The 27,392-nt window shown below is 40.9% G+C and overlaps 3 protein-coding genes across 7 annotated transcripts; 1 reads left to right on the top strand and 2 right to left on the bottom strand.

Moving 5' to 3' along the window:
- Nucleotides 1-239: 239 nt before the first annotated feature.
- Nucleotides 240-4,474, bottom strand: LOC117549629 (C-X-C chemokine receptor type 3-like). The gene is made up of 3 exons (XM_034221685.1): nucleotides 3,974-4,474; nucleotides 3,019-3,385; nucleotides 240-2,019 (listed from the first exon to the last, which is right to left on the bottom strand). The coding sequence occupies exons 2-3, from the start codon at nucleotides 3,367-3,369 to the stop codon at nucleotides 1,207-1,209; spliced, it is 1,164 nt and encodes a 387-aa protein (XP_034077576.1). The 5' UTR covers nucleotides 3,370-3,385; nucleotides 3,974-4,474; the 3' UTR covers nucleotides 240-1,206.
- Nucleotides 4,475-7,876: 3,402 nt separating this feature from the next.
- cxcr3.2 (chemokine (C-X-C motif) receptor 3, tandem duplicate 2) lies at nucleotides 7,877-12,197 on the bottom strand. 2 transcript variants are annotated; one of them, XM_034221548.1, is made up of 3 exons: nucleotides 12,063-12,197; nucleotides 10,209-10,268; nucleotides 7,877-9,585 (listed from the first exon to the last, which is right to left on the bottom strand). In XM_034221548.1, exons 2-3 carry the CDS (start codon nucleotides 10,242-10,244, stop codon nucleotides 8,482-8,484), a joined length of 1,140 nt encoding a protein of 379 aa, XP_034077439.1. In that variant the 5' UTR covers nucleotides 10,245-10,268; nucleotides 12,063-12,197; the 3' UTR covers nucleotides 7,877-8,481. The 2 variants fall into 2 exon arrangements, with proteins under 2 accessions (XP_034077439.1, XP_034077438.1); XM_034221547.1 differs by lacking the exon at nucleotides 12,063-12,197 and having other exon boundaries at nucleotides 10,209-10,316.
- Nucleotides 12,198-12,285: 88 nt separating this feature from the next.
- Nucleotides 12,286-27,190, top strand: cnfn (cornifelin). Of its 4 annotated transcripts, none has more exons than XM_034221552.1 (4): nucleotides 12,286-12,314; nucleotides 24,990-25,115; nucleotides 25,208-25,344; nucleotides 26,892-27,190. In XM_034221552.1, exons 2-4 carry the CDS (start codon nucleotides 24,992-24,994, stop codon nucleotides 26,979-26,981), a joined length of 351 nt encoding a protein of 116 aa, XP_034077443.1. In that variant the 5' UTR covers nucleotides 12,286-12,314; nucleotides 24,990-24,991; the 3' UTR covers nucleotides 26,982-27,190. The 4 variants fall into 4 exon arrangements, with proteins under 4 accessions (XP_034077443.1, XP_034077440.1, XP_034077442.1 ...); XM_034221549.1 differs by lacking the exon at nucleotides 12,286-12,314 and adding an exon at nucleotides 12,668-12,709; XM_034221551.1 differs by lacking the exon at nucleotides 12,286-12,314 and adding an exon at nucleotides 24,578-24,678 and having other exon boundaries at nucleotides 24,976-25,115.
- Nucleotides 27,191-27,392: the final 202 nt, after the last annotated feature.

Here is a 27,392-nt window from a genome sequence, read left to right as displayed (position 1 = left end):
TGTTGTGCTGAGAAGCTCTAGCTGACACAGGAAGTAACACTTCAAACCGATGCAATACTCAGGACTTTAACAAGAAATGCTAAAATGGTATGTGTTGCTGCTGTCACTGTCAACCAGTATTTCTCAGATATGAGCTCTTGATAAACCTTAACACCGTAAACAGAAAAGGGAACTAAAGGAGGGCTGAGAGAAGGAAACAGTTTTTTTCTTCTGGGGTGAAATGATTGTACATTGCGAGGTTGTGAAAGTAATATACTTTATTTCAGGTCACATGTGACATTTCTTTCTTTCTTAGTGCGCAGGAATCAGGAGTCTCTGGCAGGCCGTGTGGAAGTGAAACCACACGTTTAGCACACAACCTGCACTGTGAGATGTAATCTTCTTACACCACTTATACTATTTTCTTTCCAGGCATGTGCCCTTTGACATAAAGCATTCCACTGTGCTCTGTCCACCAAACACACAGACATGTATTCAGATGAGAATAAACAGCGAGAGCTATGTGGAGGCGTCGCACCAACAGAGAGCTTTGTTTCCTCTCTGCCTCACTGTCACCTGACACATGATGTCACCACCTGTTTGTATCATTCAGAGTCCACAGTCCACACACCCATGTTGCAACAATGCAGACAACAAAGAAATAAGGCTTTGGGGTTTGCCAAAGGGAAATTCCTTCGCTTTGTGGTGTTGAAACATACGAGTCGTGGAATCCAGTCTTATCTGCCAATATATAACAAGATAACATGAAAAGTGTTTGTGTTATCGAGCAATGAAGTTATAAACTCTGTCGGGCCGTTTAATTTACAATAACACTGACAAGGATAACACTATATTGTTTTTACGAGAGCTTAAACACCCAGCAATTAGCTTTATGATGATTGTGAAGAGCTGAAAAATGTAAATGGCCACTTTTTCTTACTAATATCTAAAACAACAAAAGCAGCTTGCTTTCAATTATTACAATAAAAACACTAATAATAATGCATAATAAAAACACAGATATTTACGGTTAAATTAAAAACTCATGATTCTGGGTGACAAGCTTAAATTGTGCAACAGTGATTACAAAATAAAAGTTCAACAGCAAGTGTCACCATGACGTGACTCGGAAAACTTCACATTAAAGTGCAATGTGAAAGAATCATATATCCGTCCTCCATCCCTTGAACCCATGACACTAAATCCCCCTCAGGGGTGGAGCGATATTCAAGTCACCTCTGAGTCACAGGGGGCATTTTGTCCATCCTTCAGCAGTGAGTGGACTGCACCTGCTGATCTACAGTCATCTGTTTCAGTCATCTGTTTCAGCTCTTCCTCCTCGTGATTCTGCTCAGGCGGGGGCGGGGCCTCCTCGCTCACACCCAGCTCCCAGAGCGAGCCCTTAGAGTTTACTGTAGCACACGTCAACATGGCCAGCGTCCGTTCCCTGAAGTTTCCACACAGGCCGAAGTAGAGCAGAGGTCTGAGGCAGGCGTGCAGGCAGCCCACAGCAGATGTGAACATCAGAGCTGTAATCTGGGAACTCTTAAGATTTCTAGATGAACCGCCATCACGTTCCTTAGAGCTTCTTCTGATTGTGTCTTCAAAGAGTATGATGTGGTACGGCATCCAGCAGAGGAAGAAGACCACCACTAGGGGCAGGAGGAGTCTGCCGGCCCTCTTCTTTTGAGGACCCTCAGAGCCTCTTTCTACCCGCAGCAGGATGAAGGAGCTGCAGATGATCAGGGCGAGTGCAGGCAGCAGGAAGCCCAGCGTGAGGTGGAGAAGGCGGGACACCAGCTGTGAGGTAGATAGGGACTGAGAGTAGCTGTCACACAGTCTTTTCCCCGTGCCATTATTCACAGACAGGAAGACACAGTCAGGGATGGAGAGGATCACGGAGAGGAGCCACACCGACAGGCAGCAGATGTGAGCCAACCTGGGATTCTTCTGGGAGAACCGCTGGGTGCTGTGGACGATGGACAGGTAGCAATCCAGACTGATGCAGAGCAGCAGGAACATCCCACAGTAGAAGTTGATCTGCGGAAAAAACAAACCATGAGCTAAGATCTAGTGACGTTGGCACACCACAAAGCGCCTTGGACTATCCTTTGTGCCATCAGGCTCCACAATAAATAAAGTACTTGTAATGTACCTACTCTGACTCACACTTCTAAATGTACATGTGTTCTGTTTTGTTTTTGTAACCAGTTTTTACTTATTTTAAACTCATCTTGTTCTGTTGAGCACTTTGGGCTGCATCCTTGCTACAAATAAAGTTATTCTTCTTCTTCTATATTTAACACATTCATAATTATCCATATCTGTATGTTAAGACCTTTAATTGTAATTTTACAGTCACTTAGATTTATTTTAAGTTTCTTCTATGTATTTTGTTGTAATTATTATTGTATTATCTTTGTGTGAATACATATATTTGTTGCCATTGCTGCCAAGACACCTGCATTTATCTATAGGGATCAATAAAGTTTGATCTTATCTTCTTGAAACAACTCTAGCTGTCTCGATCACTCTCACTACTCCCTTCCTCTCGACTCTTCCCAGAAATCCTGAGTTTCCTGGAGGAATGTGGCTGTCAGCAGGGAGTGAACCTCGCTCTATACGAGTATCAAGTACAATAACCTCATTCTGCCAAGAATCCCTCACTGAGAATTAAATGAATGGCCTTCAGCCTAAACACCCCACTTTCTCACAGCTTCACTGAAACATCCAGCTTTCACTTTCCAGTCTCTGTCTGTTCTAGTGCATACGGTTTATAATCCACATATGTGTTTGTATGTTATTAAGAATACAGGATGTAATTCAACTGTACAGTTTTTCATTTTAGATAGATTCATCTCATTCATTCTTATTTCTGAATTGTACTTGAACAACTTGCCATTTTTATGACTTTTTTTCTTTATATAATACGTTGCATTGTTGAAGGAGCCTGGGACTAGCTGAAGCTGCTGTGCATATATGACAATAAAGACTTTGAAACCTAAAACTTTACATTTCAACATAGTATTTGGTACTCACATTAAATACAGCTCCACTGATCTTGCAAAGAAAGCCCCCACAGCACCACCCAGATATCTGAGCGGCCTCAGCAGCCCAGAGGGGCAGCGAGACCAGCAGCAGGAGGTCGGACACACTCAGGTGGAGGATGAAGGTGTCTGAAATACTCCAGGATCGCCTCTTCTGAACCAGAACAGCCAGTAGGAGTGCATTCCCCAGCAGACCTACAACCAGCTCCAGGGAGTAGATGATAGGGAGCAACACCGCTTTACTGACCCTCGCCTCAGTCTCCTCTTTGTACTCGTAGTCTTCATTGTAGTCATAGGTGTCGTTCTGGCCAAGGAATCCATCCACATCCACGTCCATGTTCATCTACTGTTGGATTGACCTAGAGAGAGAAGTCCAAAATGCTCAAGTACTCCAGAGGATGGATGTCAGTGATACCAGCTTGTATACTCTTTCTGTTGCTTCTTTCCCTTTCTCTTCTCTCTGTGTTGTTGACAGTCGTGGCTGGGAAGTCCATCTGATGCTTTTTAAAATTTGCCCAAACTCACATGGTGTATGATGTCACTGGATGAGGCAATAGTGGGGTGGAGGAAAGCCCAGTTCCCCTTGGTCATACTGAAACAACCTGGAGCTATTTTATGCACAGTGGCTGTGAGCTTAAGGCAAGTGTTGCTGTTTATTCAGGTAGATATGCAAACATCGAAACCAGTAGTGACGGTTGTTTCTAAGATAAGGCTCATGATCAAACCCACACAAAACATGAATAACTTACAGGCCCCGAAGCAGAGATACGTTTCGAAACTAAGACTAAAAGATAAATGAGACGTCAATATTAATTCTGCAATATTGGCTCAAGCTGAAATGCTGCAACATCTTAAGTAATAAAGGCAATCCGGTTAAATAAGTCTGCATATATCATAAGGAAACGATTATTGAAGTTGTGGGTTTGCACATAAGTAATGTTACTTACCATAAAAGGCTTCAGCTGCCTCTCTACTTGCACGTATCTCTTCGCACCGGGGTCAAAATGTGCAAACGCAGTCTCCGTTTTTGGAGGGAGGAAGACGGATCAGATCTTGCAGCTGTCGAGCGCCAGCCAAGTCCGGCAGAAAAACGCACGAAATCCTGTTTCGAGTAAAAGCGCAAACATGGAATAACCACTAAAAATGAAAGAAAATCCGCGCGTTAAAATGGGCTGAGGGTGAATGCACGAAAACAACAGCACCGGGGAAGCAGGGGACAGTAAAAAGCAGACGGTGAGAAAATGTGCGCTTCACCAGCTCGAAGTTTTTACAACATTGACGCACTAAGAGGATACTCTGTGACCTTACAGCCAATAACATGGACACAATGCAGGCTACAGCTTACGTTCACTGTAATAAATTCCCCAGATGATTGTTTTTTTTAATCAAATGTCACCTTTTCTTGCATGTTGCAACTTGCGACATCAGACAATCCGCCAACTCACACGAAAAACCAAGACGCTCGATGTCTTTTTTCAAAATAAAATATTGCATTAAAATTCACTGTAACATTCACAATGCAAAACCAAGATAAAGAGTTGAGGGAATACACAAATCACTTACATTTATAGTTAGAAAAGCAGGTATTGCTAAACTTGGATTATTCCCCATGGTGTTTGCAGTGGCGTTTTTATATGTACAAAAGTGGTGGGGCACAAAAAACTTAGATGTCTATATATAAGCTTCTGAGGTTCATGGCTGGTGAGGCTCTGACTCTTCAGGTTTACAAATATTATATTTTGACCTAAATCAAAATATAATATTATTTTCAAAAGCTTTTTTTGTCTGATGCTTCAATTAATTTTAAACAGACAGTTCAACAAAAGGATACCCAAAAAATGTAATTTTATCATTTAAATATTGAATTGTTCTCTCTTAGTAAGATCCCATTTTCAATAAAATTGCAGTCTTACATGAAGATGAAGTCCATTTGCCTATCCTTCTGGACAAACATCTCTATTACTTTTTTGTAAAAGTCCTCCTTATGTTCTTGTAGTTTCAAAAGTCTATCATAAATCTGATCTAATCAATAGATTTATGATTCGAAAATTATAAAAGTAGGGTAGACATGTGGATATTATCCGGCTGAACAAAACGTGCATTTATCTAACAGGTTTGTTTCCCACAGATCTTATTTGGAGCTATTTTCTAAAATCCTATGGAGAAATATCATTGCTTTTTTGTGGAGGGAAGCCATGCGCAGTTTATTTCCGGGTTGTAGGACGCCTCACTGCAGCTCTCTCTCCTCCTCTTCACACACCACACTTTTCGCGGCACACGTACTTACAGCCAATCAGCTCTGAATTATGTGAGATGACGTATGGTGGGGATGGCAGCTCTATGCCCCTATGGTCATTATTTTTTTGCCACACACATTAAATAGGACAATACTCTGAGCATGCGCAGTGTAGTTTTTACAGTCACCATTGACTTAAACAGGGAGAGGGAGGGGCAGGATCGGGTTTTGTCCCACATGGCTCTAAACAGCTCAATAGGCACACACTGTAGACACTAATTAGAAGAACACAGACTAAAACAGCAATGTACAGACGAATCAGATGATTAAACATGATCTTAAAATATATTTTATATATTTTTTAATGTATTTTTTGCATTTTTTTGTAATCATTACTTTTAATACTTTCTGCTGACACTAGGTGGGGCTGTGCCCCACCTGCCCCTAATGACCCGTCGCCACTGGGTGTTTGTGCAATTGTGGCAACCCGAGCTTTATTATGAAGGGCAAATTACCAAGATTTCGCGTTTCCGCTTTCTGTGGCTGACTTGACGAAACGAAACCGCTGCTGAACACAAAGCAGTCAAACAATGAGCCGCACAGACAGCCGCTTTCCACCAGGTAGAGCTGTTGAATTTGTGTTTCTATTAAGAACATTAGATCAAACTTGAAGCATGTTTCAACCTGCCTGTTAACCCCTGATATCATGATAGTTATGTTGGAATACAATCTGCATATATATGGCTTTTTAAATCAAGGTTTGAGGGTTTGATAATAAATTATCATTACACCTGGGTAAAACAGAGTCCATTCTCTTCGGTTCGAAACATAATCTCAGCAAATCCGACGACTTCTCAGTTGCAGTGGGTGACATTATTGTCACAAGTAAGAAGGAAATTACATACCTAGGATCTATTCTTCAGGCAAACCTCTCCTGTGATAAAATGGCATCCACCTCACCTCTGCCCACTTTGACAACCTAGGATGGCTTAGAGTAGACGACAGAGTACAGCTACTTGCAATGGGCCTGGTTTACAAGATCCACTACACCTCTATGGTACCCATGTACATGTCAAAATTCTTCCCAAAGGTCAAGGAATACCATGATCATAACACCAGAGGGAGCTCCACAAATCATGTGAAACCCAGATTTGGCACAAAAAAGGGGGAATACACGTTTCGCAATTATGCCACATCAAGGTGGAACGCTCTTCCCACAACTGTAAAGGAAAGTAAAACTATACTTACCTTCAAAACCTCTCTTAAAGAGCACCTTCGGGGGAGAGCATTGCAAAACTGGCCCCGGTAATGGTACAAATCTCAACCTGTCGTACAATGGACAGCTTCCCCCCCCCATCTATGTATATACTCGCATTTTAGACTCTGTTACTAACTGTATATCTGTAGACTTGGTATGTCTTAAATGTCCGGTTAGGATGTATTAGAACGAAATCTAAAATGAAAATTGTAAATAAGCAATCTGTATGTAAAAACCCACCTGTATGTAAATTGTAAATAAGCCATCTGTATGTCAAATATGTCTTATATGTCTTAAATGATATGATGAATTGGAAATGGGGGACCCTGATGTAAACAAGACGAAAGTCTTTCTCTGGTCTGCATCCCCTTAACAATTGTATGTTTTGAGCTGTACTGTACTGTACCCAATATACAAGCTGTTAATAAACTTTTCAATCAATCAATCAATTGGTCATAGTTTTTTAATCTATCATCGAGATAGCTGAACAAATATGAACTCGCCCAAGTTAAAAGAAAATAAATCAGAAGAAAGGATACATATAAAACCGGGCAAAGTGTTCATAGTCACAGGAATCATAACAAGGAATCTGCAATGTATTGCTGTGGGATATATGCTTAAGTACAATTTAGAGCTGCATAAACTTTACCTTAGTATTTACATGTTAACCAGTGTATCTACATTATAATTCTGCTGCACTACATGTATGAAACAGCTGCATTTATAAGTTACTTTTGAGATTACGATTGTACATGCAAATAAAATGTCATTTAAGTATTGGTTGAACATTTTACTAAAGTATAAGTATTTATCTATGGCCAATAAAATATACTTAAACAATTAGGAATAAAAGTACACATTACAGAAAAAACCCAGCACAATCTTCATACTTGGGAAGCTGGAACTATACCATTTATATTTAGAAAACAAAAATACTAAAATCATTAGAAAAATTGCTGCCATTTAATATTCTTGATAAGTTTGTGTTTACAAATCTGAATATCTAAATTAACTAGTAACAAAAGCTGAAAGATAAATGTAGTATGTAAAACGTACACTTTTTCCCTAAGAAATGTTGTGAAGTATGAAGTGAAACAGAAAGAACATTGTCAAGTAAAGTAGAAGTACCTGAACGGTATAGTACAGTACTTAAGTCAATGTACTTTCCACCACTGCATACAATGCACTGATAAAGATAAAGTAATTTGCCTCTGTGATGTAGTGGAGAAGTGGCAAGTTGCATACAATTAAGATACTTAAGTAAAGTACTAATACCTGTAGGATTTGAAATGAATGACACTACTTGAACCAAGTTATTCGACCACTAAGATGTTGATGGATATATGAACACGACACTTTATGGATACCCCAAAATATTTATTATAAAAAGCATCTGTATACATTTCCTGTTTTGCAAAGTTTTAATGAACCTAGCTAAGAGAACAGCTGCACAAGGATCATGAAAAAAACAACGGGAAATGAGAAGTCCAACTAAACCATTACAACAATTTTCACAGTTTTATAAGCTGAAACTTAATTGAGTTTACAAACTACATGAGTGTGGAATCTGATAAGAAGCATCTACTGGCTGTAAGGATGAGAAACAAACCAAAAGCTTTCTCTTTACTGCTGATAGCGCACTTTGAGAGTTGTGAAGTAATTCAGAGGTTTCACAAGATTTGACCCATGGACATGAAAATCCACACGTTCTCACAAAAACACTTTACATGAAAGCAACATCAGCATGTTCGGAGGTGGCGTTCTCTTTCAGCGTTTGCTCCACACTTACTTAATGATTTTACTTAAGAAAATGGCTGTGAATGTAGGTTGGAAGCTGCAACAAAACACACAAAATACACATATCAAAGCACCTGAAATGTATCACTTTCCCTCTGAGAACATTTTTAAAGTCTTAAGTAAGCAATTTTTTTATACACATTTTCCTGTTCCTCTAACCAATATCACACCATGACAGAGAAGGAGGTGTTTTCACTTTCTGCAGAGCTGAATGATACTGTGGTTCTCCTGAGCCTCCTCTCCCTCCACCCCTCCATCCCCAGGAAGCCTCTCTGTCCCAGCAGCCCCTTGCACATCCTGGCCAGCTCCCTCCTGAACTTCACCCCAACGAAGCCGTACAGCAGAGGGTTCAGGGCGCAGTGCGACAGCCCCACGCTCTCAGTGATCACAATTCCCATGTCCAGCACGTGGCCAAAATGGCATCCTCCAACCACCAAGCCCAGCCGGTGCAGCCTTTCTGCCAGCTGGAAGCAGTTGTACGGCGCCCAGCAGACCACAAACACAGACACCAAGGACACGATGAGGCTGAGGGACTTGCGTTTCTGGCGGCGAGTGGCGTTGCAGAGAGACCTGAAGATACGGATGTAGCAGTAGAGCATGATCAACAGTGGGAAACCGAAACCAAGCACCAGGCTGACCAGCTGCAGCCCCACGTGCCACTGGTTGGAGTTCTCAGTGAACCACACCTGGCACATCATCTTCTCACTTCCCCTAGTTGCCACATCCACTACCTGTTTGAAGTAGATGTCTATTCCACTCAGGCCCAGACACACCACCCAGATGAGGGCACACGCAATCTGGGCATGGCAAGTGCTGCGTTTCCAGCCGGAGCTGACAGCGTGGACGATGGCTAGGTACCGGTCGAAGCTGATGCAGGCCAGGAAGAGGATGCCACTGTAGCGGTTCAGGGAGAAGAGGGCGCCGGAGATCTTGCAAGCAACCAGGCCGAACACCCACTGGTGAGCCCACTGCACTGCGAACAGCGGCAGGGTGAAGGCCAGCAGCAAGTCGGAGATGGCCAGGTGGAGCAGGAAGGTGTCGGTTAGAGAGAAGGCGCAGGCTCCTCCGCTCTGAGAGTTTCGGTAGCGGCGGATCACACACAGAACCAGAACGTTCCCAACCAGAGCCACGAGGAACACCAGGATGTAGACCACTGGAGAGTATCTCTGTCCAAAACTGTAGATGTCCTCCTGATAGCACGGGGAATAACTAATGTCTGTTTCGGGGGGCCAGGTGGTGTTTTCATCGTCATATTCATCAGGATATTCCTGTCGACAAGAGAGAGGAAGAGCTTTGTCAAATTCTTGTAACAGATCAATTATTCAATAAAAGTTCAAACTTATTATGCTGCCACCAGTTGCTGTATTATTTGTTTTTATTTAAGTAAGGGCAGTATTTACACAAAAAGTCACGAGGTTTTCAAAATGGCAAATAAAAACAATTGATGCAGTGTTCGTATATAATTTATTTGTTTATACATAACATTTATGTATACAGCCTTTTTAGTCATACCTTCCCATTTTACAGTATACATGTTTCATTTGACTGTACAGTTTTGGTTTTATTCTTACATTCTGTTTAATCATTTTCTATTATGTTCTTTCAATGTTTTGTTCTTGCATTATTTTATTTATTTGTTTGCCTTGGATTCTGTATGTTGCATTGTTGGAAGAGCCTGGGATGCAATATGTTTACCTCCGTATCTTTACCTGTATCTGTTGTGCACACACGTATTCAATCTTAAGTCTTTCAGATACAACATGTGAGTATCTCAACTGAAAATATATGTTGGATCTGCGCTTTATGATAAGTTAAAGCGGCTTATGTTTAGGAAATAAAATGCTAACAGAGGCACGTTGTGTCTCCTGATGAGAAAATGGTTTCCACTCACCCAGTAATCCTCTGTGGTTGCAGACACTTCTCCCATATTTGTAGAAATTAAGCCAGCAGCCTGAAACCCTCCAACAGAGACACTCATAAACACAATGAGATAAGGGATGGTCAGAAAGAAGAAGAGGAAGAAGTAATTTCAGGAACTGAATCTTGGCACATTTAGATGCTACATAGTAGTGATAGATGAGTGTGTCAAGGAAATTGTGATATATTTTCAAAATGTGTCTGCAGCCAGCTATAAAGCTCCATCAGCGAGACACTCAGTCATGACTGGTGTCATCAATATGGAAAAATACTCTATTTTCTATCTCATACTTCATCTTCTGCAGACCCCTCATGCTATGTGATCGTTTACACATCTTGCATAACGTCATATTGAAAGGGAACTCACTTTATGGGAATTCGACCCTCAAGACGTTTTTTTCTCAAAACAATCGCACACAAATGGAGAAGTGAATGTGTTTGGTTGGCAGAAAATTCAGTCTACACTTTTCAGGTTCTTTATTTTCAGCGTGCTTTGAGAAATTAAACATTACAATTAGGGCCGGGACTTTAACGCGTTAATTAAGATTAATTAATTACACAAAAATTAACGCGTTAAAAAATTAACGCATTTTAATCGCACTTATTTTTGCACCGCGGAACGTTTCTCACTGGATGAGTTTCAGGCGTACCGATTATACTGGAGCACCAACTAACGTTCATGACTTCAGACAACAACAAACCACAGTGAAGTGGGAAATGTTGTTTTAAAAAACGGACGGATGGAAGCGTTGATAAGAGCACGGTTGTGTGCAAATTATGCAAAAAGGAATTCGCATATCACCGCAGCACATCAAGCCTCAAGTATCACCTCAATGCAAAACATATAGCAGCTAGCGTGGAAGCTAGCGTGGACGTTAGCCTCTTTTATCGCGTTCACACCAAAAAGAGCCGGTACTAAAATGAGTTCATGAGAACCTTTTTACCCCCACGAAAGTCCCTGCTAGAGAGCAGAGAGCTGCTAGAGAGCAGGGACTTTCGTGCGGCTCTCTTGTGAGAAAAGAGCTATATTTCTGATTGGCTGGGCGGATTGCAAACCACGCCCCGTAAAACTCCCAAAAAGTTTTGTGAAGCCGCCATTTTATTATCCTCGCATTAGCATTAGCATTAGCCCAGCGCAGAAACGCAGAGAGACTAACTTATGGCAACACAAAATAAAACATGGGAGCGGTGGAGATGAGGAGGTGTCGGCGTTCTGGCGATTTACTCGGAAGGCTTCAGTAGAAGCTGCTGGGACTCCCAGCAGCTTCTACTGAAGCCAGTCCCCAACTCCGGGGACTTCCGGCCGGGGACTTTGGGCGGCAGTATCCCATGGGCAGTATACGCCGTTTGCGGCCTGCCAGTAAACCCGAAGAAGAAGAAGAAGAAGTGACGTCAGCGGCTTCATTTGCCTAATCCTCCCCCAGGTTCAAAGAGTTCTCATGAACTAAGTTCTCATGAACCTTTGTGGGAAAAGTACTGCGGTGTGAATGCGCCTAATGGTATACTAAAATCCATGTGAAAAAAATTGCTTTTCACTGTTCTCAGGTCAAATATTTATATGTGGTCAAATATTTATATGTGATTAAAAATGCGATTAATTTCGATTAATTAATTACAAAGCCTCTAATTAATTAGATTAATTTTTTTAATCGAGTCCCGGCCCTAATTACAATACAATATTAACATAACTGGGTAAATAGAATCTACAAGTATTCCTTGATTGTCATGAATTCTACAAATGTATACAAATAGAAAAAACTGCACTTTTGCAAAGCTTAATGCTATTTTTATATGTATAAGAAGCTGAATGAAAGAAGATAGTTCTTACCTTCTCAGACGTTGTTAAGCAAATGCTTTAAAAACAGGACATCCTGGTAACCAGTAGCGTGGCATGGGGAAAAAATTAGGGGAAGCCAATAATACGTCCTTTCTTTTGGGTCGGGGGTGTGGTGGTCAATGTAATAACGTAACCAGAGTGATTACAGCACCCGGTATCATTTTACACACATTTGTATCATACGCCTGTTATCTAACCGACAGGTCCGCACCCACTCTCCAGCCGAAACTCTAATAAGGCAAGGTAAGTTTATTTATATAGCACTTTTCAACACTAGGCAATTCAAAGTGCTTTACAAAAAATGAAAGACATTAAGAAAATGGCATTTAAAATCAGTCATTAAAAAGAAAAGCTAATAAAATAAACATTAAAAGAAAAAAATACATGGATAAAGTTACAGTGCAGTTTAAGATGTGAATAGTTCAATTAAAAGCAGCGGCAAAAAGAAAAGTCTTCAGCCTGGATTTAAAAGTAGTCAGAGTTGCAGCGGACCTGCAGGTTTCTGGGAGTTTGTTCCAGATATTTGGAGCATAATAACTGAACGCTGCTTTTCCATGTTTAGTTCTGACTCTGGGGACAGAAAGCTGACCAGTCCCTGAAGACCTGAGAGATCTGGATGGTTCATAATTTAGCAGGAGGTCAGAAATGTATTTTGGGCCTAAACCATTCAGTGCTTTATAAACCAGCAGCAGTATTTTGAAATCTATTCTTTGACACACAGGAAGCCAGTGTAAAGACTTCAGAACAGGAGTGATGTGATCCACTTTCTTAGTGTTAGTGAGGACTCGAGCAGCGGCGTTCTGAATCAGCTGCAGCTTTCTAATATATGTTTTAGTGAGACCTGTGAAGACACCATTGCAGTAGTCGAGTCTACTGAAGATAAAAGCATGGACAAGTTTTTCCAAATCCTGCTGTGACATTAGTCTTTTAATCCTAGATATGTTCTTTAGGTTGATTTAGTAACTGTTTTAATGTGACTGTTGAAACTCAGGTCAGAGTCCATGACTACACCTAGATTTCTGGCTTCATCTGTTGTTTTGAACATTGCAGACTGAAGCTCAGCGCTAACTTTTATACGTTCTGCCTTTGCTCCAAAAACCATTACCTCAGTTTTATCTTTGTTTAATTGGAGAAAGTTCTGACACATCCAGTCATTGATTTGTTCAATGCACTTACTCAGTGTTTTAACTGGAGCATAGTCTCCTGGTGAAATTGTTACGTAAATTTGTGTGTCATCCGCATAGCTATGGTAACTTATTTTGTTGTTCTTCATTATCTGAGCCAGTGGTAGCATGTAGACGTTAAAGAGAAGAGGCCCCAAGATGGAGCCTTGAGGAACCCCACATGTCATATTTGTCAACTCAGATGTGTATTTACCTATAGAAACAAAGTTGTTTCTGTCCTTTAAGTAGGATTCAAAACAATTCAGAACTGTTTCCGAAAGTCCCACCCAGTTCTCCAGTCGGTCTAGTAATATGCTGTGGTCAACAGTGTCAAACGCAGCACTGAGATCTAATAATACTAACACTGAAGTTCTGCCACTGTCTGTGTTTAAGTGGATGTCATTAAAGACCTTTACAAGAGCAGTCTCAGTGCTGTGGTTTGGACGAAAGCCTGACTGGAACACATCGAAACAGTTATTTAAATGCAAGAAATTACTCAACTGTTGAAAAACAACTTTTTCAATGATTTTACCTAGAAATGGGAGGTTTGATATGGGCCTGTAATTGTTCATTACTGAAGCATCTAGATTATTCTTTTTTAAGAGCGGTTTAATGACTGCAGTTTTCAGGGCCTGTGGAAAAATACCTGAGTGAAGAGATTTGTTTACTATATGAAGTAGATCTGAGGCCATGCAACGAAAAACATCTTTGAAAAATCCTGTTGGAATAATATCAAAGCAGCAGGAGGAGGATTTCAGAAGTTGAATAATGTCCTCTAGGTTTTTATCATTAATCTGATGGAATTGTGTCATGATGTCTGAATTGATGTTAAGTGGACACAGAGACAACACATTTGCTGTTCCTGATGCAAAGGCACTGACTGCTTGTCTGATTTTCTGAATTTTGTCAGTGAAAAAGGCAAAATCATTGCACGCCCTGGTGGATAGAAATTCAGAGGCTACTGACACTGGGGGGTTAGTTAGTCTGTCGACGGTAGCAAACAAGGCACGTGCGTTGTTTTTGTTTTTGGTAATGATGTCAGAGAAGAAAGACCGTCGTATGTTTTTCAATTCCAAATTATAAAGGCCAAGTCTCTCTTTATAGATTTCAAAGTGAACCTGGAGATTTGTTTTTCGCCACCTGCGATCAGCTTTTCGACACTCTCTTTTTTCTGTTTTCACGGTCATGGCCTTTCTCCATGGAGATATTTTCTTGCCAGACACTTACCTTAGTTGGAGCAATGGCATCTATAACATTTTTAATTTTTGAATTAAAATGATCTACTAGCTCATTTACTGAGATGTTGGCAGGGGCAAGTGTGGAAGAAAAATTCTGAGTAAACATTTCCCTAGTATTTTTAGTTAAATATCGCTTTGTGGTTATCTCTTTTTGAACATTTTTGTGAACAGAAATAGAGCTCTCAAAGAAAACACAGGAATGGTCAGAGTGCAACATCAGTCACCACAACCTTAGAGATATTCAGACCCTTTGAGATAATTAAGTCCAGAGTGTGCCCCTTATTGTGCGTGGGCTCCGTCATATGCTGAGTCAGTCCATAGTTATCAAGAACACAAAACAGTTCTTTAGCCCCTCTGTCCTGGGGGTTGTCAACATGGATGTTAAAATCACCAACAATGACTAGACGGTCAAAGTCAATACACACTATAGATAGCAGTTCGGTAAAATCATCAAAAAAGCTTGCACAGTATTTGGGTGGTCTATAGATATTTAGGAACAGAGCTCGAGAGGAGCATTTCAGCTGAAGGGCCACATATTCAAAAGAAGCAAAGTTCCCATAAGATGTCTTCCTGCATTGAAGGGAATCATTGAACAGAATAGCAACTCCACCCCCTTTCTTATGCATTCTTTCCTGACTCATAAAACTAAAGTTGGGAGGGGTTGATTCGATAAGAACAGCTGCACTGTTATTTTGTTCAATCCATGTTTCCGTTAAAAACATAAAATCGAGATTGTGCTCAGTGATAAAATCATTGATTAAAAATGTTTTTCCTGCCAAAGACCTGACATTTAATAAAGCTAGTTTAAGTTCGTTAAACACACTATCAGTCAGGTTTTTTGTAACAAGCTGTGGCTGACATGGAATCACTGCTAAATTAGATAAACTCACACAAGCGTTTGAGCGCTTCCTGTTTCTAAGATGATTCACCGCTCTTAATCTATTACCTATCAACACAGATATCGGCAAAGCTACAGGCAGGCAGGGCCCCGGCATGTCCTGGAAAGAGTTGAGAGTGCCATACGCCCTTGAGCCTGGACCCAGCAGATATCAGTTTGCAGCGTTTTGTACACACACATCCCTATCAGGCTTTGAAGGGGAGGGAGGACCCACCACCCTGCTCCTCTCATCATAGGAGGGCAGGGTGAGGGCTATACACTGTCCTTGTATTGTTTTGGTTTGGATGATTGTGGTAGGCATGGTGATGAAGCCGGGGGAGATGGTGCGCATATCTGCTTCGGTGATTTTGGTGGGCGTCGTTGAGGGGCGGGGGTAAAGGACATGCTGCCAACCCTGCGTGTCGCCTTCATGCGGTCATCGAAGTCCAGGGGGGTGGGCGAGGGTGAAAGGGTGAGCGGAGCGTAGAGAGAGCTGGGGGATGAATGAAGAGTATCTTCAAAGGCGTTGACAGGGAGGGTGACGGGCAGTGGAGACTCCTCCATTTGTGTCATAGGTCTCCCATAATCAGAACATTCCTCAGGCGGGTGCTGTGATACTTCTTCAGGGTTTTCTGGGCGATGTGTTGTGTCTCTCCCCTGTTTTGATTCCTCTTGCCGCTTGTCCTTGGCAGAGGGAACAGATTGATGACGCAGGCAGTTGAATATGTTAGAGATAAACAATTTCACTCCTGACTTGTTCAGGCAAATTCCATTTGCCTTGAAAAGATGTCTGCGATCCCAGAAAAAGTTAAAATTCTCAATAAAATGGACAGAATGGTCAGTACAGGCCGTTGAAAGCCAAGTGTTCAGTGCAAACAATCTGCTGAATCTCTCCACTCCTCTTCTGACTGGCGGTAGAGGGCCACTGATGAACACCTCTGCATTTAGAGAGCTGGCAGTTTCCAACAAACATTTAAAGTATTTTTTCAGCACTTCTGACTCTTGTTTCACAACATCATTTGTTCCAATATGTAGTACCACATTCTTCACAGTCGGATGTTCAGCCCCAATATGCAGGATCTTCTCAGCCAAGTCAGAGACCACATCCTTGGGAAAACAGAGTACTTTGGTGTTGTTCTTATTACACAGACCTTTTACATCTCTTACAGCAGAGTCACCCACAATCAGAGTTTCAGGCCCAGTCGTTAGCTTTCCCTCTAGCCTTTTACTTTTGGAGTAGCTATTGGTCCTTACCCTGCTGTGTGAAGAGGACAGGTTATCCAGGTCAACAGAAAGAGATCTCCGGCTCTCGGTCAGCGGAGCGTATCTGTTCTGGATTGGCACACTTGGTGGATTAGGAGGATTTTTTGTAGTTCTCCCTTTAGCAGCTGTCCACGGCTGTTTAGGGGTTGAAGAGGCATTCTTCCTGGGTGATAACAATGCAGGCCAGCTGGTCGCATCACAGATTTCAGAGCGCTGGGCTCTGCCTGTTATCCGTCCTCCCAAATCCCATGGAAATGATTTACTCTTAGGCTTTGCACCCAGAGAGTTCCAGGGAGGACTACCACTTGTAGATGTATTACCCAGTACACAGCCCTCCTGTTCCTTGGAATCCTTGTAGCTGCTAACTAGCTGTGAGTTAGCATACCCTTTTCCATTATTTTGCAACACTGGTAAAGTGGTGTCATTCCCACGACATAGTCCATTCACTTCCACGTTAACTTCCAACCATTGCATTTTCATTTCCAACACAGCCATCTTCTGTATAAGTTTGTGGAAGTCATCTGTAGAGAACGGAGGCATTTTGCTTAAGCTAAATAGCATGCAGTAGCCTACCAGGCTTTAGCTGTTGCTAGGCCACGCTACTGTAAGACTGAGGTCGTCGTAAAAATGTTGAAATATGGCTGAAACCCTCTGTCTATTTACGAAGATTAACTGTCCCAGTGATAAGTTAATGTCCAGGAGCCGCTGCTCGAAGTTTTCAGAGAATAAGAATAGGAAAATCAGCATAAAAAGTAAGCAGAGGCAAGAGCAAGCAGAAAAGCGTCTGCACTGTAAGAAAGCTAAGATAGCAGAAGAACATCTCACCTTCCTGATATTTATGAACATTCATTCACAAACTAAATCAGGAGACCTTTAATGTTTTACGTCCGATTCGCTCCTTTGTTCCTCGCTGTACACAGCTCCAGTTTGGGCATTGGCCTGTCATCGGATTTGATTTGTTGTTGCTGCTGTAGCGGAAGTTTAGTACAATTATGTTTGATGAAATACTCCAAATCTCCACCCTACATAATTGCACTTGCTTCAGTTGCTTGCTACTTTCTAATGGCGGTGAGAGTGGTGCAGTGGCGCTATCTATCTTCTATCGATTAGATTTATGATTCGAAAATTATAAAAGTAGGGTAGAAATGTGGATATTATCCGACTGAACAAAACTTGCATTTATTTCGAGCTATTTTCCAAAATCCTATGGAGAAATCCCATTGCTTTTTTGTCGAGGGAAGCCGAGCGCAGCTTACTTCCGGGTTTTAGGACTCGTCACTGCAACACTAAGTTGATGCGATTTGATTGGATTGTGAGGCAAGGGAAGCCAGCCGCCTCTGGCTTCCCTTGGCATGGCCCTGACCAATCACAGGTTGGCAGGGGCATCACGTGGGCCTCATCTGATTGGTCAATCCCTCCATTTTTTTCACCAAGGGAAGCCAGTTTCGTCTGGCCTCCTCTCGCAGCAGAGAGTGCAATCTACTGTTTCACCATAACATCTAGAGGGGCGCTGTTTCACTATTTGTAAAATACTCAATGAGAATGGGGGAGAGACGGGCCGGCAGCAACACACAGCAAAGAATTTCCGAAACTAAACGAAGTGTTTTTATTTATTTATTAAAATTATAACTACAATCCGAAAAAACAGGGGAAGCCTGGCTTCCCTTGGCCTCCAGGAGAAAACGCCACTGCTGGTTACTATATACCAGGGGTGTCAAACTCAAATACACAGTGGGCCGAAATTAAATCCACCACGTCCTGATTTGGCCCCCGGGCCTTGAGTTTGACATATGTGCTATATACGATAAGAAACACTGAACTACAACCGGAGTAATCTGTTCATCTACGCAGGTAAAAATAACACACTCTTCGGGGAAAACACGTTGATATGATTGACTGCGCTGTAAAGTGTTTTTTTATCATGCAGTTTAAATAATCTTGTGATTTGGCACCTTCCGGATTTCTGATATCCAACATCATCGAGTTAAAAACATCTACTGAAACTCTCTCCGTTTAAAAGTGTTTAGGTGAAGTTTTTAAAGAAGTGAATATTGAACATCAGTTAATGAGAGTTTTAGAAACCATTTGTTTTTGGCCACAAACAAACAAACAAACAAGCACACAGACTGAGCTCAGAAGCACTTTAAAGCTGGTTGAAGGTAAAGGGCAGCCATGAGTCAGAAAGCCCCTTTAGTCTTACTTCCACAAACTAAACCAGAGACAGACAGAATGGACAAATGAACAAAACCCCCCCGTCAGTATAATTTGATGATATCTTTTCAATAACATGTCAAATGTGAGAGGAACCGAACACTCTCGCGGTTACATCTGTCTGTACTGAGGGTCTGTTGGTATTTCGCAACCTGGCTGATGATTCTGCTTTCTTTTATCCACTTGTTTGTGTGATAAACAGTGCAGGGCACACAACAGGAGCATATATAAGGTTACATACTGAATAGAACATGTATGTATGTAATGTGATCCGTGTGTGCATAATAACACACCTAAATGCCTAACTGTTTAAATCTGGGACACTAAAGGCCTCTGGGTTGTATCAGACCATGATGTGGCTGGAGGGGAAACAAATGGTTTCTAAAACTCTCATTAACTGATGTTCAATATTCACTTCTTTAAAAAAACACTTTTAAACAGAGAGGGTTTCAGTAGATGTTTTTAACTCTATGATGATGAATATCAGAAATCCGTAGGAAGGTGCCAAATCACAAGATTATTCAAACTACAGCGCAGTGCATTCTTGCAGATTTTGGCATCAGTCTTTGCGTTTCTAAGCTCATCAACATGTTTTCCCCGAACAGTGTGTTATTTTTACCTGCATAGATGAACAGATTACTCCGGTTCAGTGTTTCTTGTCATAGGAACCTGCAGGGGCGTTTCCTGTACCTGGAAACATCCGGGGCTTAGCCCACAGTGGCGATGCCAGAGATTTCTTTTGGGGGTGCAGTGGGGTAGCTTGACGTTTCATAGAGGGTGCTCCAACATGTAGGGTTTCCCATTAAGGTACCGGTCGCTAGTGGAATTTTCTACTGCAACACTCCCCACACGCACATACACAGTGTACCCGTAACTGTTCCAATGAAGGCTCGATAATCAGCTCACGGCATATACATGTAGGTGTAAGCAGGGTCTTCCCGGGGGCATGCTCCCCCGGGAAGATTTGTTTTAAAGGTCGCCTGGCCTGGGCATTCAGGGCTTTAGCCCCAAAGGTTTTTTCTGTAGCCCCGGACAATTCTCCCTCAATAATAATACATTAACCATGCTTTACCTGAACCTCATCATGACACTAGAGAGGACGGCAGGATTGTAACTTCTTGCATCTGACATTTTGGAGCTTTTTAAGGAACTGTAAGATTTCTTTCCTTGTTAACCCTTTAATTACTGAACAGCTCAAGTTTCCACCTTAAGTAGGTTATGGAGGTGTGGCCTTAAATCACACTGTAGTTGTTATAGGACATATGAACTATTGTAAACTATGCTCAGATTATAGAAGCAGCTGCCAGGGCAAGACATAACAGATAAATACACATGAATGTGATCAACACCCTACCCTCACTATGGCATCTGATGAGAAAGTAAATATCCCACGAACGTAACTGAAAGTCCTGATTAAGTTACACACTCTTTATTGCCTAAAAAGAAACGAGAACTTGCAGCACAGAAATCCAAACTAGGCTAACAGTCATTGGAAACAGGGTGATTTCACAGTGTGTCCACCAGAGAGCACTAACTAGGGGATAGTTACACAGCTTGATATTTATCTTGGACATGTTGTTGTTGTTGTAGTATTACTAGTTTAAGTTATACTAACAAATGTAAATCTGGGGGATCTGTATCTAGAATATAAGATTATGAAATACATTTTTGTCTTTTAGGAATTACTTTAAGTGGTAGACATACAATGAATCAAATTAGGCGGACAGGATTGTTACATTACATTACATTACATTGCATTTAGCTGACGCTTTTATCCAAAGCGACTTACAATAAGTACATTCGACCAGGAAGACACAACCTTGAGAGGATGGCAGGATTGTCTTTTTGTTTGTTTGTGGATTGGTAGGCACTCAAAATACACAAATGAACTGTAGGAGCACAAGCACTGACAACGTGAGCTTTTCATAACATGTACAAAAAACAGTCCTTTGCCAAGAGAAGAGTCTAGATGTGTATAGATGAAGAAAGGACTAAACTGTTGTTCATTGTATTGGATTTATTAACTTCAATATATCAGGCTTAAAAAAAAAGTGTAACCTCTGAAAATGTGTACACACTGTCTTCAAAAGTGGAACTCAATACAGGCTTGTTCCCCCTCAAGCCACATCATGGTCTGATACAACCCAGAGGCCTTTAGTGTCCCAGATTTAAACAGTTAGGCATTTAGGTGTGTTATTATGCACACACGGATCACATTACATACAGACATGTTCTATTCAGTATTTAACCTTATATATGCTCCTGTTGTGTGCCCTGCACTGTTTATCACACAAACAAGTGGATAAAAGAAAGCAGAATCATCAGCCAGGTTGCGAAACACCAACAGACCCTCAGTACAGACAGATGTAACCGCAAGAGTGTTCGGTTCCTCTCACATTTTACATGTTATTGAAAAGATATCATCAAATGATACTGACGGGGGGTTTTGTTCATTTGTCCATTCTGTCTGTCTCTGGTTTAGTTTGTGGAAGTAAGACTAAAGGGGCTTTCTGACTCATGGCTGCCCTTTACCTTCAACCAGCTTTAAAGTGCTTCTGAGCTCAGTCTGTGTGCTTGTTTGTTTGTTTGTTTGTGGTCAAAAACAAGCCTGTATTGAGTTCTACTTTTGAAGACACTGTGTACACATTTTCAGAGGTTACACTTTTAGCCTGATATATTGAAGTTAATAAATCCAATACAATGAACAACAGTTTAGTCATTTATTCATCTACACACATCTAGACTCTTCTCTTGGCAAAGGACTGTTTTTTGTACATGTTATGAAAAGCTCACTTTGTCAGTGCTTGTGCTCCTACAGTTCATTTGTGTATTTTGAGTGCCTACCAATCCACAAACAAACAAAAAGACAATCCTGTCCGTTTTTTGTGGGGTGCCTCAGTCAGAAAATAAAATATTTAACATGCCAGTCAGATTTGGCTTCCCTTCCTATGTCAGCCCAATTTGATTCCTTTTATGTCTTTTCTTTGGCTTTTTCTGCTGCTAAAAGTTTTTACTTACTTTTTACTTTTTGTTCTGAGCACAACGACAAATAAAGATCTTTATATAGACCTATAGTACAAACTTCAAAAGTAACTTGATCCACTTCCACAGCTCAACCCATGCAAACTACTTAAAGTAATTTCTAACATGTATTTCATAATCTTATATTCTAGATACAGATCCCCCAGATTTACATTTGTTAGTATAACTTAAACTAGTAATACTACAACAACAACAACAACATGTCCAAGATAAATATCAAGCTGTGTAACTATCCCCTAGTTAGTGCTCTCTGGTGGACACACTGTGAAATCACCCTGTTTCCAATGACTTAGCCTAGTTTGGATTTCTGTGCTGCAAGTTCTCGTTTCTTTTTAGGCAATAAAGAGTGTGTAACTTAATCAGGACTTTCAGTTACGTTCGTGGGATATTTACTTTCTCATCAGATGCCATAGTGAGGATAGGGTGTTGATCACATTCATGTGTATTTTATCTGTTATGTCTTGCCCTGGCAGCTGCTTCTATAATCTGAGCATAGTTTACAATAGTTAATATGTCCTATAACAACTACAGTGTGATTTAAGGCCACACCTCCATAACCTACTTAATGTGGAAACTTGAGCTGTTCAGTAATTAAAGGGTTAAAAATGAAAGAAATCTTACAGTTCCTTAAAAAGAAAACAACCTTTGAGTAATGACTGTCTGTAGTTGCTTTTACCAACTCATAATCATCAAGCTTTCTTATAAATGATACATGATGACATAACAGATATCATATTACAAAACCAAAGGGTTAAATGTAGCTTCTGGTTAAACCTTGTGATTTGTGTGCGTTGGCTTTACTTCTTTATGGTTCGGAGTCTAAACAAACAATAAGGAAAAACCAAGCAAATTAATGTTTCATTATGTTGTTATGCATTCAAAATATATCCTCTTTGTTTGTAAAGGGTGGGGACCTTTTCTTTCTGCAGAGCTGCTGTTCCAGTCATTTACAGACAGATACATGCACATTATCCTCACTTATTTGGGTGAGTTATACTCCAAATAAGTCTATAAACCTACTGTAACTAAACTGTAAAACTCTATAATAATCTAACACAGATTTATTTAGGAGGGAAGTACTATATATTATTTTGTCTCCCCACTAATGACTGATTTACAGTGAGGGTATTTGTGATTTTCTGATTTATGAAATCAATGCATTTGAGGGTTGTTGTTTTTGGCCTATTTTGCAGTCGAATGAGAATAAAAAGGGAGCGTGAGAATGAAAGCACATTAAACCTCTCTCCTCGGCATATTTTGATATTGAGTGTGCAATACCAGCTTTGACCACACACAACACCCAAAGCGCTGTTTTGCTCATTTGATAAACGTAAATAGTAGTTGGTGAAATCATATCAGAAAAGGGGGAAATAAGTGTCAGTATGTTTTAAATGATTTATGTTGTAGAGGAGTGTTTGCTTGCCTTGGTTTATAAAAGGGAAAGTTACTTCATTTGAGGGAAGCCACAGAGGTGAGGCTTGTGAAACTACCATTTCTCAAAAGCTCATGGTGGCAACAACTGGCAAGGAATAAAGATACTGCTGTTAGAGTAAGATATATAAGTAATATGAATAATAACTACTACAAATAGTTATGGAATCTGGCGCTAGCTGTTTAGATAAATTACGTGTCTGAATCATAGACTGTAGGTCTGAATGTTATGTTTACATTCATCAAAAAGTAACTTAGTACGGTATAAGTTCACATAGCAGAAGCTGCCATCCTGTAATGAAGTTATACTCTACAATTTAAATCTTTCACAGGTAAGACTTTTTTATTATGTTGCAAAGGTCAGCGTAAATTGACCACATTATTCATGTTAGATGGTACATTGTGGGTAAGGATCAGGGTATGAATAGAAAAATAGGATTGTTCTCTCGGGAGGATAAGAGACTAACTGCTGCGATGTCGTTTTTATGAGAAGGCAGAACACGCCATAGCAAAAATATGTTGCCAAATGCAAGGCCAATATGGAAGAAAATTACTACATTCAACGGGTACATTTTTTTCTCACAAAGTATCAATTGATAAAACAATATAAAGAAGTGTTTTGTGCCGTTAAAGAGGACAGTGTGTTTTTAGCGGATATGTTCATAAATGTTTAAAGGACCAGGTAACTGAAAGGATGAACGTGACCAGCACAGGTGTATTGTTTTTTCAATTTAAGTTATGTTTTATTATTCTTTATAAACACTTTTCTTCCATTTTGCTTTTGTCTTAGGAAGTTGTAACTCCATACAGACTGAATTATTATTCTGAAATGAATTTAAATTGGATACTTATACAAACAGTTAAAATAGGGGATGTATAACAGTGATAGCCTTTTGTGTAGTTCTATAGACCCACATGCAATACAAAGTTAGACATGTAGCAGAGCTAAAAGATGAATTGAAGCACAGGAGTACAAACACTTCTTTTAAGGCCGGTGTTTGAGCTCGTTTGTATTATTTTCCGATCCACACTTCAGCCCAGTGTGTACACACACCACACCTGCACTAAAAGGTTGAACCTAGTCAAATATGCTTGATATGCCTTCTTTGTTCTTCAATCACTGCACGCTGATAAAGACCACGTCATGGTCATGGCTCCCTTTTGAAAGGTGAAACACCCCAATGTCAAACACTGTTGTGAAAACAAGGTGTGCAGCGGCCAAATGGCCATTTTATATCAGCACTGAAACTGGGCTCCGGTGTAAGCGTGACGTCACACTGGGTATAAGAGACGCAGGCAGGCGTCTGCCCTCCTGTTACTGGATTTATCCCGTGACCCACTGTGAGACCACCTTTACAGGAGCAATCTACCAACCACAGGAGGTGAGCTGAGATCTCAAGCTGTGTTTCTCAAAACACAAGGTTTTCCATTCCTGCTACATGGAAGAGTCGGCAGGATTTTTATTCAAATGAATTTCAGTAACTTATTCTGCTGAGTAAATTCCTCCTTCTTTGGCAATATTAGTGAGATGGGCTTCAATTGTCTCTGCTTGGAATGAAGAAGCTTTGATGGCACAGGACTGGACATGGAGCAATATATTTGATATGGCTACAACATTTGTTTTGTTTTGTTATGATACTGTATTCTAGAACAATATAATCTGTTTTTAAATCTAATAGTTCTCTACGTACAGCAATGGCGTTCCAGTCCAATGTGATCAACTCGCAGCCTCAGGTCACCGTCACTCAGTACACGGTGACGTCCGGGTCCGTAGACTGGAGTTCAAACGTGTGCGACTGCTGTGAAGACTTTGGCATCTGTAAGTGTCTACCTGTGTGTGTGTAGAAGCAAGAAGAAATTACCAACACTGTAACATAAATAGCAAATTGATGACACGTCTCTCACCTCCAGGTCTGTGTGCCACGTTCTTACCGTGTATCCTGGGCTGCCAGGTGGCTCAGGACCACGGGGAGAGCTGCTGCCTGCCCTTCCTCCCAGGGGCCATGATCGCTCTGAGGACCAGCATGCGAGACAAATACCATATCGAGGTAAGAGCTTTCAGTTTTGTCTGAGCACACATTAAAGTTCACCTATTATGCAAAATCCACTTTCATGTCTCTTCTACATCAACATGTGTCCCCTCTTCTTCATGTCTCTTCTACATCAACATGTGTCCCCTCTTCTTCATGTCTCTTCTACATCAACATGTGTCCCCTCTTCTTCATGTCTCTTCTACATCAACATGTGTCCCCTCTTCTTTATGTCTCTTCTACATCAACATGTGTCCCCTCTTCTTCATGTCTCTTCTACATCAACATGTGTCCCCTCTTCTTTATGTATCTTCTACATCACCATGTGTCCCCTCTTCTTCATGTCTCTTCTACATCACCATGTGTCCCCTCTTCTTCATGTCTCTTCTACATCAACATGTGTCCCCTCTTCTTCATGCCTCTTCTACATCAACATGTGTCCCCTCTTCTTCATGTCTCTTCTACATCAACATGTGTCCCCTCTTCTTCATGTCTCTTCTACATCAACATGTGTCCCCTCTTCTTTATGTCTCTTCTACATCAACATGTGTCCCCTCTTCTTCATGTCTCTTCTACATCAACATGTGTCCCCTCTTCTTCATGTCTCTTCTACATCAACATGTGTCCCCTCTTCTTCATGTCTCTTCTACATCAACATGTGTCCCCTCTTCTTCATGTCTCATCCACATCAACATGTGTCCCCTCTTCTTCATGTCTCTTCTACATCAACATGTGTCCCCTCTTCTTCATGTCTCTTCTTCATCAACATGTGTCCCCTCTTCTTCATGTCTCTTCTACATCAACATGTGTCCCCTCTTCTTCATGTCTCTTCTACATCAACATGTGTCCCCTCTTCTTCATGTCTCTTCTACATCAACATGTGTCCCCTCTTCTTCATGTCTCTTCTACATCAACATGTGTCCCCTCTTCTTCATGTCTTTTCTACATCAACATGTGTCCCCTCTGTGGAAAGAGATTCTGAAAGTTTCAGGAAAAAAGATTCTCTCTCTTTTTGTCCTGATCCATTTCTATAAAAACCTGTCTGAAAACGAGCTGATCAGATTTTGGCCACTTTATGATGTCATAACGTTTTTTTAGCTTGTGTAACCATTAGCCAATCACCAACCAAGGTAACCCCCACCTGATCACCTGATCACCTGAATCTCCTCCTAGAGCACCATTGTGTTCTTTGTAACCAAATCTCTCTCAGAGGGGCGTGGGGAGGGGCTCCTTATTTTCATCTAAAGTAACAGACAGAGAATCAGCACTTTGGAAACAGGGCTGAAACAGAGGGGATTATGGGTAATGCTGCAAGGATCTGTTTGGTGTTTGGAGCCAAACACTTCAGAGACATGTTTTGTATATATCTGAGACCTATAATATATTGAGGAAAAACAGTATAGGGGACCTTTAAACCTAAAAAAACAACAGTACTGCAGAGATTATGCTGTAACTGTGAAATCTGGTCAGTTGAAAAGATATCGCTGACCTGAATCAATCTTTTATTTTTTTAATGAGAACATTTATGTTTGTCTGAAGTTTACTGTCCTTTTGTTTCTTCCCAGGGCTCAGTGTGTGACGACTGGTTAATCATGGGCTGCCTGCCGCTGTGTGGACTGTGTCAGATGGCTCGAGAGCAGAAGAGGAGAGGATAGATATATTTTTTACATTAAACCTAATTTTTTTTATTGCAAAGAAGTGGAATATATGGAAAATGACATTGGTTTGGACAACATGTCAAATAAATCAACTTTTAAATGTATTGACATTTCCTAAATACCTAGAAAAGGTTTAAAAGTTCAGAATAATTGCCTGATAATAAGAGTGAATTGTTGTCTTGTTAATTCCTTATTCTTTAATATCAATGGAATATATATATATATATATATATATTAGGGGTGTAACGGTATCCGTATTCGTCCCGTACCGTCACGGTTCGGGCGTCACGGTTCGGCACACGCAGTCACACGACGAATACGCCTTTTTTTTAAGAGTGGGAAAAAAGTCTGTCATTCAGGGCAGTATCCACTACACTATATATAATCCAGGGGGCGATATTGCGCCTA

This window comes from Gymnodraco acuticeps, unplaced genomic scaffold (genome assembly GCF_902827175.1).
Source record: "Gymnodraco acuticeps unplaced genomic scaffold, fGymAcu1.1, whole genome shotgun sequence".
Lineage (NCBI taxonomy): Eukaryota > Metazoa > Chordata > Actinopteri > Perciformes > Bathydraconidae > Gymnodraco > Gymnodraco acuticeps.
The sequence above is the reverse complement of the archived record's forward strand: the minus strand, read 5'-3'. Positions and strand labels throughout refer to the sequence as shown.

Excerpts from the sequence above, each read along its gene's own strand:
- LOC117549629 (XM_034221685.1), bottom strand. The coding sequence starts at position 3,369 with ATGAACATGGACGTGGATGTGGATGGATTCCTTGGCCAGAACGACACC. Across the intron at positions 2,020-3,018 it reads TCAGTGGAGCTGTATTTAAT|ATCAACTTCTACTGTGGGAT; the intron begins GTGAGTACCAAA and ends TTTTTTCCGCAG.
- cxcr3.2 (XM_034221547.1), bottom strand. The coding sequence starts at position 10,295 with ATGAGTGTCTCTGTTGGAGGGTTTCAGGCTGCTGGCTTAATTTCTACA. Across the intron at positions 9,586-10,208 it reads CAACCACAGAGGATTACTGG|GAATATCCTGATGAATATGA; the intron begins GTGAGTGGAAAC and ends TCTTGTCGACAG.
- cnfn (XM_034221549.1), top strand. The coding sequence starts at position 12,688 with ATGGTTCATAATTTAGCAGGAG. Across the intron at positions 12,710-24,989 it reads GGTTCATAATTTAGCAGGAG|CAATGGCGTTCCAGTCCAAT; the intron begins GTCAGAAATGTA and ends CTCTACGTACAG. Across the intron at positions 25,345-26,891 it reads GAGACAAATACCATATCGAG|GGCTCAGTGTGTGACGACTG; the intron begins GTAAGAGCTTTC and ends GTTTCTTCCCAG.